This window comes from Coregonus lavaretus (assembly GCF_964263955.1).
Source record: "Coregonus lavaretus genome assembly, chromosome: 22".
NCBI lineage: Eukaryota > Metazoa > Chordata > Actinopteri > Salmoniformes > Salmonidae > Coregonus > Coregonus lavaretus.
This window is the reverse complement of record NC_140009.1, coordinates 20,033,763-20,049,125: the sequence shown is the minus strand read 5'-3', so window position 1 is coordinate 20,049,125 and position 15,363 is coordinate 20,033,763. Positions and strand designations below refer to the sequence as shown.

Here is a 15,363-nt window from a genome sequence, read left to right as displayed (position 1 = left end):
GCAAATCGTGGTCCTGGGAGGACATGCTCGGGGGCAAAGGGCCATGGGCTAGGATTAAGGCCCTGGCGAGAGAGGAGCAGCGGCGTCAGCAGTGTCATCGTCGGACGGACGAGAGGCAACCCCAAAACATTTTTAGGGGGGGGCACACGGCATGGGCGGCTGGGCAGCAGGAGGCTGCCACAGGGCGATTTGGAGAGGAGGCCACCGGGTTTGGGGGGCCAGAAGGCAGGTTGGCGGAGCCTGGATGGAGAGCGGAACCAACTTCCCGTACTCAGGCATGGCAGCATGGGACTGGGCAGGTTCCGCGGTATGCGGAGCGGCGTTCTGTGCCACGAGTGGTCCGGCATAGTCCTGTACGTCCTGTGCGAGCACCCCGCACGTGTTGTGCGAAGGTGGGCATGCAGCCAGGACGGAGTGTGCCGGCTCAGCGCTCGTGGCCTCCAGTGCCTCTCCTCGGTCCCGGATATCCTGCGCCAGTGTCACGTGCTGTTATGCTAGTACGGGTACACAGCCCTGTACGTCCTGTGCTGATGCCTCACACAGAGTGTGTGAGGGTAGGCATTCAGCCAGGACGGGTTGTGGCAGCTCTTCACTCCAGGTCTCCTATCCGTCTCCACAGCCCGGCCCGGCCTGTCCCTGCTCCTCGCACCAAGCCTACGGTGTGCGTCGCCAGCCCGGTCCTGCCTGTCCCTGCTCCTCGCACCAAGCCTATGGTGTGCGTCGCCAGCCCGGTCCGGCCTGTCCCTGCTCCACGCACCAAGCCTACGGTGTGCGTCGCCAGCCCGGTCCGGCCTGTCCCTGCTCCACGCACCAAGCCTACGGTGTGCGTCGCCGGTCCGGCCTGTCCCTGCTCCACGCACCAAGCCTACGGTGTGCGTCGCCAGCCCGGTCCGGCCTGTCCCTGCTCCTCGCACCAAGCCTACGGTGTGCGTCGCCAGCCCGGTCCGGCCTGTCCCTGCTCCTCGCACCAAGCCTACGGTGTGCGTCGCCAGCCCGGTCCGGCCTGTCCCTGCTCCACGCACCAAGCCTACGGTGTGCGTCGCCAGCCCGGTCCGGCCTGTCCCTGCTCCACGCACCAAGCCTACGGTGTGCGTCGCCAGCCCGGTCCGGCCTGTCCCTGCTCCTCGCACCAAGCCTACGGTGTGCGTCGCCAGCCCGGTCCGGCCTGTTCCTGCCACTCGCACCAAGCCTACGGTGCGCGTCGCCAGCCCGGCCCGGCCTGTTCCTGCCACTCGCACCAAGTCTACGGTGCGCGTCGCCGGCCCGGCCTGTTCCTGCCACTCGCACCAAGCCAGGGGTGCGAGTCGTCAGCCTGGTCCGGCCTGTCCCTGCTCCTCGCACCAAGCCTACGGTGTGCGTCGCCAGCCCGGTCCGGCCTGTCCCTGCTCCTCGCACCAAGCCTACGGTGTGCGTCGCCAGCCCGGTCCGGCCTGTCCCTGCTCCACGCACCAAGCCTACGGTGTGCGTCGCCAGCCCGGTCCGGCCTGTCCCTGCTCCTCGCACCAAGCCTACGGTGTGCGTCGCCAGCCCGGTCCGGCCTGTTCCTACTCCACGCACCAAGCCAGGGGTGCGCATCGTCAGCCCGGTCCGGCCCGTTCCTACTCCACGCACCAAGCCAGGGGTGCGCGTCGTCAGTCCAGCACAACCCGTGCCTGGGTCACCGGTGCCTGGTAAGGTACCGGTCAACTGCTCCACTACGGAGCTGAAGCTAACCGCTCCTGCTACGTCCAGTTCAGCTCCAGCCAGCGGGGCCAGACCGGACCAGGGGCGCTATGGGGGGTTTATTGGAGGGTTGTGGGCAAGGCCGGAGCCAGAACCGCCGCCGAGGAGGAATGCCCACCCAGCCCTCCCCTGTTTTGCTCTAGTTGAGGCGCGGTCGCAGTCTGCGCCTTTAGGGGGGGGTACTGTAACACCCTGGCTCTGGGACTCTATATGTTGAGCCAGGGTGTGTTCTTTCTATGTGGTGTATTTCTATGTTGGGAGTTCTAGTTTGTTTATTTCTATGTTGGCCTGAGTGACTCCCAATCAGAGGCAACGAGTGTCAGCTTTTGGCTGGTTGTCTCTGATTGGGAGCCATATTTAAACTGTCTGTTTTTCCCTTTGTGTTTGTGGGTTCTTGTTCCGTGTTGGTCTATGTTACCTAGGACGTTACGAGTCGTTTGTTGTTTTTGTTTACTGTCCGTGTTTATCGCTAATGATAAATAAACATGTTTGTTCATCACGCTGCGCCTTGGTCCTCCTCTCTTAACGACGATCGTGACAGGGAACTGCCAAAATAATGGAGTAAATGAGGGATACAAAGTATATTGAAAGCAGGTGCTTCCACACAGGTGTGGTTCCTGAGTTAATTTCAGCAATTAACATCCTATCATGCTTAGGGTCATGTATAAAAATGCCCAGTTGCCCATTATTTTGTCTACCATGGTTAGGAGAAGAGATCTCCTAACCATGATGGGTCTCAAAAGAGCATAGGGGGTTTAAAGGGTGTGTGTGTGTGTGTGTGTGTTAGGGTATGTGCAGTATCTATATCATAATAGGCTGTGATTTTCTCCTTTATTTGACACTCCGTTAATACAACAAAAACTAGACTATGGTACCTCCTCCAATGAGATGCGCTAAACTCTGTTCATTCACTCTCATGCACAGAGGATGCTGACCAATCATAAGCGGCCTCTCACTTTCCGCATGGCATGCACATGCTGGCCAATCACAAGCGTCCCCTACTACAGTGCGCAGTTAAATAGGGTTGGCCGATTTTACTATTGCATCTTCTATTGGCGTCGTGATGTCACAAATGATGTTTTTGCATATTTGAACTTAACCGCACCGCCGGAATCTGGCAGCGCACAACAGCGCAGCGCAGTGAGCACACAGCAGGGCAACATGCCAAATGGCCTATTCCCTATTTGCCATAGCTTAAATGTCCAATACATTTGTGGTAGTTAGACTATTAACCTAATGCAAGAGGACAATGTAGATTGTAGAAAGAGCGGAGAGCACCAAAGCAGCGCAAAATGTCTAAGGTGTTTTTTTCACTCTCCTCTCCAATGTCGGATGATCATGGATTTTTTGCAGCTGAAATTCCGATGTCTGGTTTATTGTTTTAAAATCGTAATTTCCCTTTTTCTCCCAAAGCCCCATTCGATTTGAATATGACTTGTTGGCCTACGTCAGGTATGGCCAACTAGCGGCCGCCTGCCAATTTCACCAAAAAAATATTATTATAGTGATTATTTTTAGGAACTCAGTCAGGGTCTCAACTTAATGTTTAGAGTTAGAATAATAGAATACACAAGGTGCAATTTGAAATTTGGTTGTGCATCAGGAGTCACTCAATTAGCCCAGGTCAGCTGTTTTTATTTTGATTGGTAAGTTAGTCAAGCGGCCAGCTATCTAAACTTTTAGTAAGCATGGTCGAATTACCGACCGGGGTGGGGCCCATTGATCATGAGTTATCATAAACAACAAAAATTAGTTGTTCAACAAGGGTTCTTCTAAGATCCTCTAAAGTTCCTCAAAGAACCGTTGGGTTCTTGGCACAGACAAATGCCCCAAAAAGGTTATTCCGGGAACCCCATAGGAGGTGGGGTTCATTGAGGAACCTGCATAATTATTGGGGGTTCTTGCAGCAACTGAAAAATGTGGATTTGAATTTGAGATTACAGCAGGGGCAGGCACTTAATTGAAAAATTGAAAGAGGTAAGGTTTCTCTCTTGTATGATCTAAATGTATATTGTTTATCATACCATCTGTCTTTTCATATTTGTGCAAAAGGCTGTGTTTGACACTTTTCTCCCTTTTAAAAATTATTTCTAAAACAGAAAATGGACACAATTCAATGGATATCAATCAACAAAGAGGTAAGAATATGTTAAAGGCTATAGCTGCATTGGGCGCAGATGACTGAACTGCTCACTTTTGTGTGTGTCTGCAAGTATACTGACGAGGAGGCACACAAAGGTATGTACAATTGGTATTGGTTTATCTCATAATGTTATACAGATCACATGTATCATCTATAGTTAATTTTAATTAATGTTTTTTCTAAAACCTTATAGGACTCAGTCACAGCAGCCATCTTCCTCCTCCCTTACCTCTTCACTGAAGATCCCATAGGCCTCTACATTATGGACAAGGTACACTACTGTTCAAAAGTTTGGGGTCACTCAGAAATGTCTTTGCAACTCTGCCTAGGTCAACATCCCAGAGTCGCCTCTTCACTGTTGACGTTGAGACTGGTGTTTTGTGGGTACTATTTAATGAAGCTGCCAGTTGAGGACCTGTGAGGCGTCTGTTTCTCAAACTAGACACTCTAATACTGTCCTCTTGCTCAGTTGTGCACTGGGGCCTCCCACTCCTCTTTGTATTCTGGTTAGAGACAGTTTGCGCTGTTCTGTGAAGGGAGTAGTACACAGCTTTGTACGAGATCTTCAGTTTCTTGGCAATTTATCGCATGGAATAGCCTTCATTTCTCAGAACAAGAATAGACTGATGAGTTTCAGAAGAAAATTATTTGTTTCTGGCCATTTTGATCCTTTAATCGAATCCACAATTGCTGATGCTCCAGATACTCAACTGGTCTCAAGAAGGTTGTATTGCTTCTTTAATCAGCACAACAGTTTTCAGCTGTGCAAACATCATTGCAAAAGGGTTTTCTAATGATCAATTAGCCTTTTCAAATTATAAACTTGGATTAGCAAACACAACATGCCATTGGAACACAGGACTGATGGTTGCTGATAATGGGCCTCTGTACGCCTATGTAGATATTCCATAAAAAATCAGCCGTTTCCAGCTACAATAGCCATTTACAACATTAACAGTGTCTACACTGTATTTCTGATCAATTTGATGTTATTTTAATGGACAAATAAATTGCTTTTCTTTCGAAAACAAGGACATTTCTAAGTGACCCCAAACTTTTCAACGGTAGTGTATGTGTAGGCCCTGTGTAGCTCAGTTGGTAGAGCATGGCGCTTGCAATGCCAGGGTTGTGGGTTCGTTTCCCACGGGGGGCCAGTATAAAAAATAATATTTAAAAAATGTATGCACTAACTGTAAGTCGCTCTGGATAAGAGCATCTGCTAAATGACTAAAATGTAAATGTATGAAAACCGTTAAGTTAACATTTAGCACAAAACCCAAAGGTATGAATACTGTCGTGTGCACGTTTTACATTTACATTTTAGTCATTTAGCAGACGCTCTTATCCAGAGCGACTTACAGTTAGTGAATACATATTTTTTTATACTGGCCCCCCGTGGGAATCGAACCCACAACCCTGGCGTTCCAAACGCCATGCTCTTTCAACTGAGCTACATCCCTGCCGGCCATTCCCTCCCCTACCCTGGACGACGCTGGGCCAATTGTGCGCCGCCCATGAGTCTCCCGGTCGCGGCCGGCTGCGACAGAGCCTGGATTCGAACCAGGATCTCTAGTGGCACAGTTAGCACTGCGATGCAGTGCCTTAGACCACTGCGCCACTCAGGAGTCATGGCATGTTAATCATCTGTATAATTACTTGTTTTTGTATCACAGACTTCACCCTCCCTACACCTCTGATGAATAATACTGTGGTCCTCTGTAGCTCAACTGGTAGAGCACGGCGCTTGTAACGCCAAGGTAGTGGGTTCGATCCCCGGGACCACCCATACACAAAAATGTATGCACGCATGACTGTAAGTCGCTTTGGATAAAAGCGTCTGCTAAATGGCATATTATTATTATTATTATTATTACCGGAAACCTGCTTAATCAAAATGCACTGCAAAATAATTCTGGCTATGGAAACAGAGGAAATCAACACATCAACATCATCATGCCAGAGGATATACCCATAGGACTTTGGGCTCTGCTGGGAGTTTACCTAATATTTGGAATTTTGAATTCTGCTTTAAATTTCATAATCATAATAAACACTGATAACTAAAATATTGTGTTATTGTTGTTATCGTTATGCTGATTATGATTAATTATTATTATTAATAATAATAATGGGAGAGAGTAAAAAAATGAACCCCAAAAGTTTCTTAGAGGAACCATTAAAGGGGATTCTTTGAACCCTTTTTGAAGGGTTCTTCAATTAACTTATAGAGAAAGCGTCTCCAAATATTACAGCTAGGTCGTTCCAGGTATTGTTTAGTTAGCTATCCAGGTAGCAACAAGCTAGCTACATTTCGAGTACAGTAGCTACTAACTACCTAATGTTAACGCTTCAGATAATGAGGTTAGAAAAACAGCTGAATGGTAGGTAGCTAGCTGGCATAATTACAGGTACTCTTAAGCGTGAAATAACATTGAAAACAACTATCCACAGTTGCTAATAGTTACTAGTAGCTACCCGCTAGCTAGCTAGCTTTATTGGTCCAGGTAGTGGGTTAGCTAGCCTCGTGCTTCACCAGGCTCAGCCGAATACAATACTTACCTACAATAATTGCCTACAATAACCTACAATAACTACCTAGATAAACTACCTACAATAGCTAACTACAATACCTACCTACAATCTAAATACATGGTTTAAGGCAAGCATTACTTGACACCATATAAGAAGCCAAGCTTACATCCCGCTAGAGAAACACAACCTCACCCGACCAGTATCCACAACATCTAAAGAATAAGCTACCAGCCAAACAAGCTTGTAAGAATTGTAGTCATACTCATCTGGAGGTTGAGCATTTTTTACATTTTACATTTACATTTACGTCATTTAGCAGACGCTCTTATCCAGAGCGACTTACAGGTAGTGAGTGCATACATTATTATAAAAAAAAAAAAATCATACTAGCCCCACGTGGTAATCGAACCAACAACCCTGGCGTTGCAAACGCCATGCTCTACCAACTGAGCTACATCCCATGTTTAGTCTCTATCTTTGTAATGTGTCTGTTTCTATGTATTTGTAAATGTATTTATGGAAAAAAAATAAGGACCACAATGGAAATAAGTCCCCGACTTTATTGTGCCATCCCAGTCACTTTTAAATATAATTTTGTATAAATGTCTTTTTTTTACTGACAAATAAAATCAATCAATCAATCCAAACTGTGCAGTGGCCAATTGATGAATGGAAAGAGACTTCTGTTACAAAACACCAAAAAGTTTAATGACATTCGGAGATTGCCAAGCCTCCGATACTGGGTAAGCCTACAAGGTAGGGAGGGATATATTTTCTGTTTGTCGAGATTGACATAGTCGATTTATTGTCGTGTTAAAAGCGCAAACCATGATATTGAAGTGCCTGAGTATGCTTTGTTTATTGGTTGTGTGGTGCATTAGCACAGAAACCTGTTGGTGGACAATTCGTTGCATATATTTTATATAATTATAAATTAGGCATAACAATTTTGAAAATCTGATTTCCCCCTAGCTGGTCATTGTCTTCAGCCGGCTTTGATTGTAGTGTAATGAAACAGGCAGGGAGAGTGAGCTCGTTTGTGGTGGTCGGCTAACCCTCAACCTTCTGGCCCGTAGCCCTGTGTGGCATCCACTGTGCCACAAAAGCATGCTGAAGTGGCAATGTCGGTATCCACGTTTATAAACAAAGGGTCGCTACAGTTAAAATATTTGTATGTTGAGTTGGACCAGCCCCTCCCCCCCAGTAAATCCCGTCACTTCCTTATTGTTTTTTTACAGTCTGATACTGTCGGAAAGTAGCCTAATAGAAGAAAGAATGTCGCAAATGTGCTTACCCAGATGATTAAGATGAAATAACTTCACTTGATAAGGATATAATATTTGTTTTTGAAAGCTAGGCTAATATAACTGATATCTGAGTATTTTTATGGAGGAGAGAAACATAGCCCTACCAATTTGGAAATCATTCTGTAGCCTAGACTAGATAAAAAATGTTTTACTGAGATTGTTTGTGGCTTTAGTAACAATTTAAATAAGGAGAATGACATTATGCACCAAATCACAGTTCTGGTATTACCAATGTGTGCTTTATACAGTGCATTTGGAAAGTATTCAGACCCCTTGACTTTTTCCACATTTTGTTACGTTACAGCCTTATTCTAAAATGTATTAAATCGTTTTTTTCCCTCGTCAAACTACACACAATACCCCATAATGACAAAGCAAAAACACGTTGTTAGAAATGTGTGCAAATTTATACAAAAAAACTAACGGAAATATGACATTTACATAAGGATTCAGACCATTTACTCAGTACTTTGTTGAAGCACCTTTGGCAGCGATTACAGCCTCGAGTCTCCTTGGGTATGACGCTACAAGCTTGGCACACCTGTATTTGGGGAGTTTCTCCCATTCTTCTCTGCAGATCCTCTCAAACTCTGTCAGGTTGGATGAGGAGCGTCGCTGCACAGCTATTTTCAGGTCTCTCCAGAGATGTTCGATTGGGTTCAAGTCCGGGTTCTGGCTGGGCCACTCATGGACATTCAGAGACTTGTCCGGAAGCCACTCTTGCGTTGTCTTGGCTGTGTGCTTAGGGTCGTTGTCCTGTTGGAAGGTGAACCTTCGCCCCAGTCTGAGGTCCTGAGTGCTCAGGAGCAGGTTTTCATCAAGGATCTCTCTGTACTTTGCTCTGTTCATCTTTCCATCGATCCTGACTAGTCTCTCAGTCCCTGCCATTGAAAAACATCCCCACAGCATGATGCTTTTACCACCATGCTTCACCGTAGGGATGGTGCCTGGGTTTCCTCCAGACGTGAAGCTTGGCATTCAGACCAAAGAGTTCAATCTTGGTTTCCTCAGACCAGAGAATCTTGTTTCTCATGGTCTGAGAGTCCTTTAGGTGCCTTTTGGCAAACTCCAAGCGGGCTGTCGTGTGCCTTTTACTGAGGAGTGGCTTCTGTCTGGCCACCCTACCATAAAGGCCTGATTGGTGGAGTGCTGCAGAGATGGTTGTCTTTCTGGAAGGTTCTCCTATCTCCACAGAGGAACTCTGGAGCTCTGTCTGAGTGACCATCGGGTTCTTGGTCATCTCCCTGACCAAGGCCCTTCTCCCCCGATTGCTCAGTTTAGCCGGGCGGCCAGCTCTAGGAAGAGTCTTGGTGGTTCCAAACTTCTTCCATTTAAGAATGATGGAGGCCACTGTGTTCTTGGGGACCTTCAATGCTACAGATTTGTTTTGGTACCCTTCCCCAGATCTGTGCCTCGACACAATCCTGTCTCGGAGCTCTACGGACAATTCCTTTAACCTCATGGCTTGGTTTTTGTTCTGACATGCACTGTCAACTGTAGGACCTTTCCAAATCATGTCCAATCAATTGAATTTACCACAGGTGGACTCCAATCAAGTTGTAGAAACATCTCAAGGATGATCAATGGAAACAGGATGCACCTGAGCTCAATTTCGAGTCTCATAGCAAAGGGTCTGAATACTTATGTAAATAAGGTATTTCTGTTTTTTATTTTTATTACATTTGCAAAAATGTCTAAAAACCTGTTTTCGCTTTGTCATTATGGGGTGTCGTGTGTAGATTGATGAGGAAAATTGCACTGTACTGTATATTGCGTTCTTCCTGGCAATTTACCCCATACATCGCCCAACCCTACAGTTAAATGCTGGAGAGAAAGTGCAGAGTAAGTGTCGGAAACATGAGTGCTGCTAGTGCTAACGAGAACGTTGATTTGGTGCCAAATAAGGGCGCATCTTCAATGGTATGGCAGTATTTCAGCTATGGGCAAACCGATGTCGACCAAATGCAAGTGTTGTGCAAAAAGTGACTTAGTTGTGACTACAACAAGAGGCAACATGACAAATGTATTTATTCATTCATTCGTGGAAGAACCATCCCCTATTTTACAACGATTTCGTGGTTTTAAAAAAAACGCCCGACAGCAGCAAACCCCTCAGCCACAGCCAGCCACTAACATTAAACAGGCATTGATTGCTGATGTGTTTTTTTAAACCTGTAAATTAAATGCTTTAAGATACAGCTTGAATATAATTGTTGTTATTTATTTTACATAATTTGCACAGCTTTTCACAACATTATTTTGATGTTAAAATGGTCAATAAAACAATGTTGGAAAATATTTGTTTAATTTGGTTTTGCGTTCAGTTAGCTCAGTTTGTATTCTTTCATATGATCTCATTTTAGAAGTAATGTTCTCTACTCTGACACTTGTTTTAACCATGTCTGATGGAATGACCAAGTTTTTACCCAAGTGTTTGAATATTGCAACAATTGCAATATCTAGGCCAAAAATTGAAATCTTCCAATTCGTGCAGTCCTAGTGTGTGTGTGTGTGTGTGTGTGTGTCTCAGTCACCAGATCTCAACCCAATTGAATCTGGAGCAGCGCCTGAGACAGCATTATCCACCAACATCAACAAAACACCAAACAATGGAATTTCTCGTGGACGAATGGTGTCGCATCCCTCCGATAGAGTTCAAGACACAAGCCGTTCTGGCTCGTGGTGGCCCAACGCCCTATTAAGACACTTTATGTTGGTGTTTCCTTTATTTTGGCAGTTACCTGTATTTACGGTTTCATTGTTTTTGGGCAGAATTATGTGAGTTGTTATGTGTTGTTGGAGATGCGTCTTGGTCAGTGTAGCTCGGAAAATGCCGCCCTCGTTAATCTGCCGCCCTAGGCGGCCGCCTAATCCTGCCTGATGTGCTGGCCGGTCCTGTTTGCATTCACATTCTTCTTTGATCTCCTGCCTCACCGGACATGCACCAACTGGTTAATCCTGGTGCCAAGAAATGTGACTTTTTTGTCAATATGTAGAAAACTGGCATCTAGATATTGTTGTTAATGAGTGTTGTTTATCTTTATGTGTGTGTGTGTGTGTGTGCGTACACGTGTGAGTTAGGACGTGTATCTTGAGATCTCCTACATGTATGATGACGATGGCTACCAATCGTACTGTACCGTGTGCTGCGGGGGCCGCGAAGTGCTGCTGTGTGGGAACGCCAACTGCTGCAGGTGGGACTCAACACTCACTTCTTCAACTGTAACTTTGTATTCTACTGTGTGTGTGTTCCAAATGGCACCCGTTTCCCTTTATAGTCAACTATTAAGTAGTGCACTATATAGGGAATAGGGTGCCATCAAAACGCAGACTGTATCTCTACTGTATCTTAACTGTAATATTCTGTGTCTTAACTGTAATCTACTGTATTTTAGTTCATTTTTAACTTCTGTCTTTTCAGTCAGCTTCTACTTTCTCTCGCACCTGTTGGTTAGAAGTATATTTTTTCTCTCGTGTCACCTTTTTTTACCACTAGTTCCACCTGCCACCTATCGCTGCTTTCCCTCTCTCTCTCCCCATCCCCCATCTCCCTCTCTCCTCTCCCCTACTCATCCATCTCCCTCTCTCCCCTCCCCCACTCATCCAGCTCCCTCTCTCCCCTCCCCTACTCATCCAGCTCCCTCTCTCCCCTCCCCTACTCATCCAGCTCCCTCTCTCCCCTCCCACACTCATCCATCTCCCTCTCTCCCCTCCCCTACTCATCCATCTCCCTCTCTCCCCTCCCCTACTCATCCAGCTCCCTCTCTCCCCTCCCCTACTCATCCAGCTCCCTCTCTCCCCTCCCCCACTCATCCATCTCCCTCTCTCCCCTCCCCTACTCATCCATCTCCCTCTCTCCCCTCCCCTACTCATCCATCTCCCTCTCTCCCCTCCCCTACTCATCCATCTCCCTCTCTCCCCTCCCCTACTCATCCATCTCCCTCTCTCCCCTCCCCCACTCATCCATCTCCCTCTCTCCCCTCCCCTACTCATCCATCTCCCTCTCTCCCCTAATTCCCCCTCAACCTTATTTTACCCGTCTCCGTCTGTCTCCTTCCTCCCCCTGCAGGTGTTTCTGTGTAGAATGTCTGGACATTCTGGTGGGCGCGGGGGCGTCGAACAGTGCCCGTAACCTGGACCCGTGGCGCTGCTACATGTGCCAGCCCCTGCAGCCCTACGGTGTGCTCAAACGACGCCACGACTGGAGCATGAAGCTGCAGGAGTTCTTCATCAACGACAACGGCCAGGAGTTTGTGAGTCCCATCAAGATATTTTAGTTAACTCCTCACATTGACCCTTGTCACAATACTGAAGACAAACCAACTTATACAACATACAGTATCTAGGGCCTGTCATTCATCTTGCTCAGATCACAGGGCCTGGAAAACCTCAGGGTCCCACTCATAGCAACATTACTACATAGCTGTAATTGTTTCTATAAACATTGTGATTTGGTCTATATGTTTCTCAGGAAAGCCCAAAGACCTACCGGGCTGTCCCTGCAGAACAGAGGCGCCCCATCCGTGTGCTCTCATTGTTTGATGGCATCGCCACTGGTAAGTGTGTGTGTGTGCACGTAGGTGTCAATGCATTACTCAAGTGTAATATTTGGATCACGCTAAAAATATCAGGACATATATTTCTGTGTGTGCGTGTGTCTAGGCTACTTAGTGCTGCGAGACCTAGGATTCAAAGTGGACCATTATATTGCGTCAGAGGTGTGTGAGGATTCCATATCAGTGGGTGTCGTCCGACATGAAGGAAGAATCCAGTATGTGCACGACGTGCGCAACATCACCAGGAAGAATGTAAGCAGAACACATCTCTCTCTTTCCCTGTCTCTCTCTCTTCACACTCCTGACATATGGATGGGCAGAGCAAACTCAATCTGAGTCAAGTCAACTAGAGGGAGGAGTGAGAGAGGGGATAGTAGAGTACAAAGTTTGTCTCTATTGCAAAGATCCAATCCCTTTCTCAATGACTCATTTTGTTGTTGTGTAAAGCAGGTGCTGTATGAAACATTTCTTTCTAGTCCTCCTAATTCAACATATGATGATTTAGGATTATCAACTGAACTGGTATACTGTTATGATAATTATTTAACAAACTATTTCAGTGTCTCTGTGCGTCTCCCAAAAGGTTGTAAGTCTTTTGGATCAATGAAACGGACAGAGTCCGTTTGTCTGCATAGTCAGAGGTTTATTCATTGAGAATTCTGCCATTACAATTTCAGAGTCCATCTTTTATACTCACACGTCATACAAAACTCCCTCCCCTCTTTAGGCGGGCTGTAGTTTTCCACTTTAAAACTGCTCTCCTGACCATCAGTTCACACACACATGTTCTTATCATAGGCTGCATTTCTTAGTTATCGCCGTCCTCACAATATCCTGCACCATATTTCATACTCCTTAAAAAGACAGTTTCTCTCCTCCCTAAATTGGGAGGCCTCTTTATCTTGGTTTCTCAGTTGACTGGTCCTACACTCACACATTCTAACACATTTCACACAGTTTCAGGGTGTAATAATTAGTCATTAATAATTATTCTATCAACTTTATCAATATTATTTATCATATGGAAGAAAGTTGCCAAGAACCAAGGGCTAGTGCCTTTGTGTCTCATGGAGTACTCCTCAGTGTCTTTGGAAATGCAAACATTTGCACATACATGACACACCCGTTTACTGCTTGTTCTGTGGGCCATTGCCTGTCCAGACAGGACAGTAGTACCTTATTGTAGCCTAATGAGCCTCACCTGTTATAGTTTTAGTGAATGCTCCCCTGCCCTACTTTATGTGGATCCACAATGAAACATATACAGACGCATGGCTCATGAGGGCTCTTTTGAGTGCTTCAACACAATACACACACATACAAACACACACACACACACAATACACCAACACACAACCACCCAGATTTATCCCTGTTCATAACAAAACACAACTTCCCCCTCTACTCCCAAGTCGAACCTAAACACATAGCTCCACCACAGCAGAGAGGGGCACGCTGCCGTGTCGCATGCGAGTCCTTGACGTCATCTGGTTAGACGACAAAGCACAGCCTCTTGTCAGAGTAAATCCCCCAGAACCCATTCATCCCTTTGTCAGCGACTCATAGCACTCCTCAAAGAGGGGTTGGGCCCGAAGAGGGTCGGCCTGGCTGTTTTGGGAACCTACACCCCCTCTCACATAACCCTTAGGCAGTAGGAAATCGACGGCCACTCCCCCTCGCTGTTGCGTAAGAGGCTCAGAAGCACAGTAAATCAAATCAAATCAAATCAAATGTTATTGGTCACATGCGCCGAATACAACAGGTGCAGACATTACAGTGAAATGCTTACTTACAGCCCTTAACCAACAGTGCATTTATTTTCAACAAAAAAAGTAAGAATAAAACAACAACTAAAAAAGTGTTGAGAAAAAAAGAGCACTCTTCTCTCTCTCTCGCTCTCTCTCTCTCGCTCTCTCTCAATTAAATTAAATTCAACAGGCTTTATTGGCATGGGAAACATGTTTACATTGCCAAAGCAAGTGGAATAGATAATAAACAAAAGTGACAAAGGAATAGAGACATTTCAAATGTCATATTATGGCTATGTACAGTGTTATAACAAAAGGGAAAATAAATCAACATAAATATGGGTTGTATTTATAATGGTGTTTGTTCTTCACTGGTTGCCCTTTTCTTGTGGCAACAGGTCACGAATCTTGCTGCTGTGATCGCACACTGTGGTATTTCACTTAATATACAGTGGGGGAAAAAAGTATTTAGTCAGCCACCAATTGTGCAAGTTCTCCCACTTAAAAAGATGAGAGAGGCCTGTAATTTTCATCATAGGTACACGTCAACTATGACAGACAAATTGAGATTTCTTTTCCAGAAAATCACATTGTAGGGTTTTTAATTAATTTATTTGCAAATTATGGTGGAAAATAAGTATTTGGTCACCTACAAACAAGCAAGATTTCTGGCTCTCACAGACCTGTAACTTCTTCTTTAAGAGGCTCCTCTGTCCTCCACTCGTTACCTGTATTAATGGCACCTGTTTGAACTTGTTATCAGTATAAAAGACGCCTGTCCACAACCTCAAACAGTCACACTCCAAACTCCACTATGGCCAAGACCAAAGAGCTGTCAAAGGACACCAGAAACAAAATTGTAGACCTGCACCAGGCTGGGAAGACTGAATCTGCAATAGGTAAGCAGCTTGGTTTGAAGAAATCAACTGTGGGAGCAATTATTAGGAAATGGAAGACATACAAGACCACTGATAATCTCCCTCGATCTGGGGCTCCACGCAAGATCTCACCCCATGGAGTCAAAATGATCACAAGAACGGTGAGCAAAAATCCCAGAACCACACGGGGGGACCTAGTGAATGACCTGCAGAGAGCTGGGACCAAAGTAACAAAGCCTACCATCAGTAACACACTAAGCCGCCAGGGACTCAAATCCTGCAGTGCCAGACGTGTCCCCCTGCTTAAGCCAGTACATGTCCAGGCCCGTCTGAAGTTTGCTAGAGTGCATTTGGATGATCCAGAAGAGGATTGGGAGAATGTCATATGGTCAGATGAAACCAAAATATAACTTTTTGGTAAAAACTCAACTCGTTGTGTTTGGAGGACAAAGAATGCTGAGTTGCATCCAAAGAACA

General features: G+C 45.8%; 1 protein-coding gene across 1 annotated transcript in view; it reads left to right on the top strand.

Moving 5' to 3' along the window:
• The window catches only part of LOC311149829 (DNA (cytosine-5)-methyltransferase 3B-like), a 92,801-nt gene that overhangs the window by 66,337 nt on the left and 11,101 nt on the right, over positions 1–15,363 (top strand). The window contains exons 13-16 of the mRNA XM_084187060.1: positions 10,786–10,898; positions 11,774–11,957; positions 12,176–12,260; positions 12,367–12,512. Of these exons, the coding sequence (XP_084043186.1) occupies positions 10,786–10,898; positions 11,774–11,957; positions 12,176–12,260; positions 12,367–12,512 (528 nt within the window). The remainder of the gene's footprint in view (positions 1–10,785; positions 10,899–11,773; positions 11,958–12,175; positions 12,261–12,366; positions 12,513–15,363) is intronic.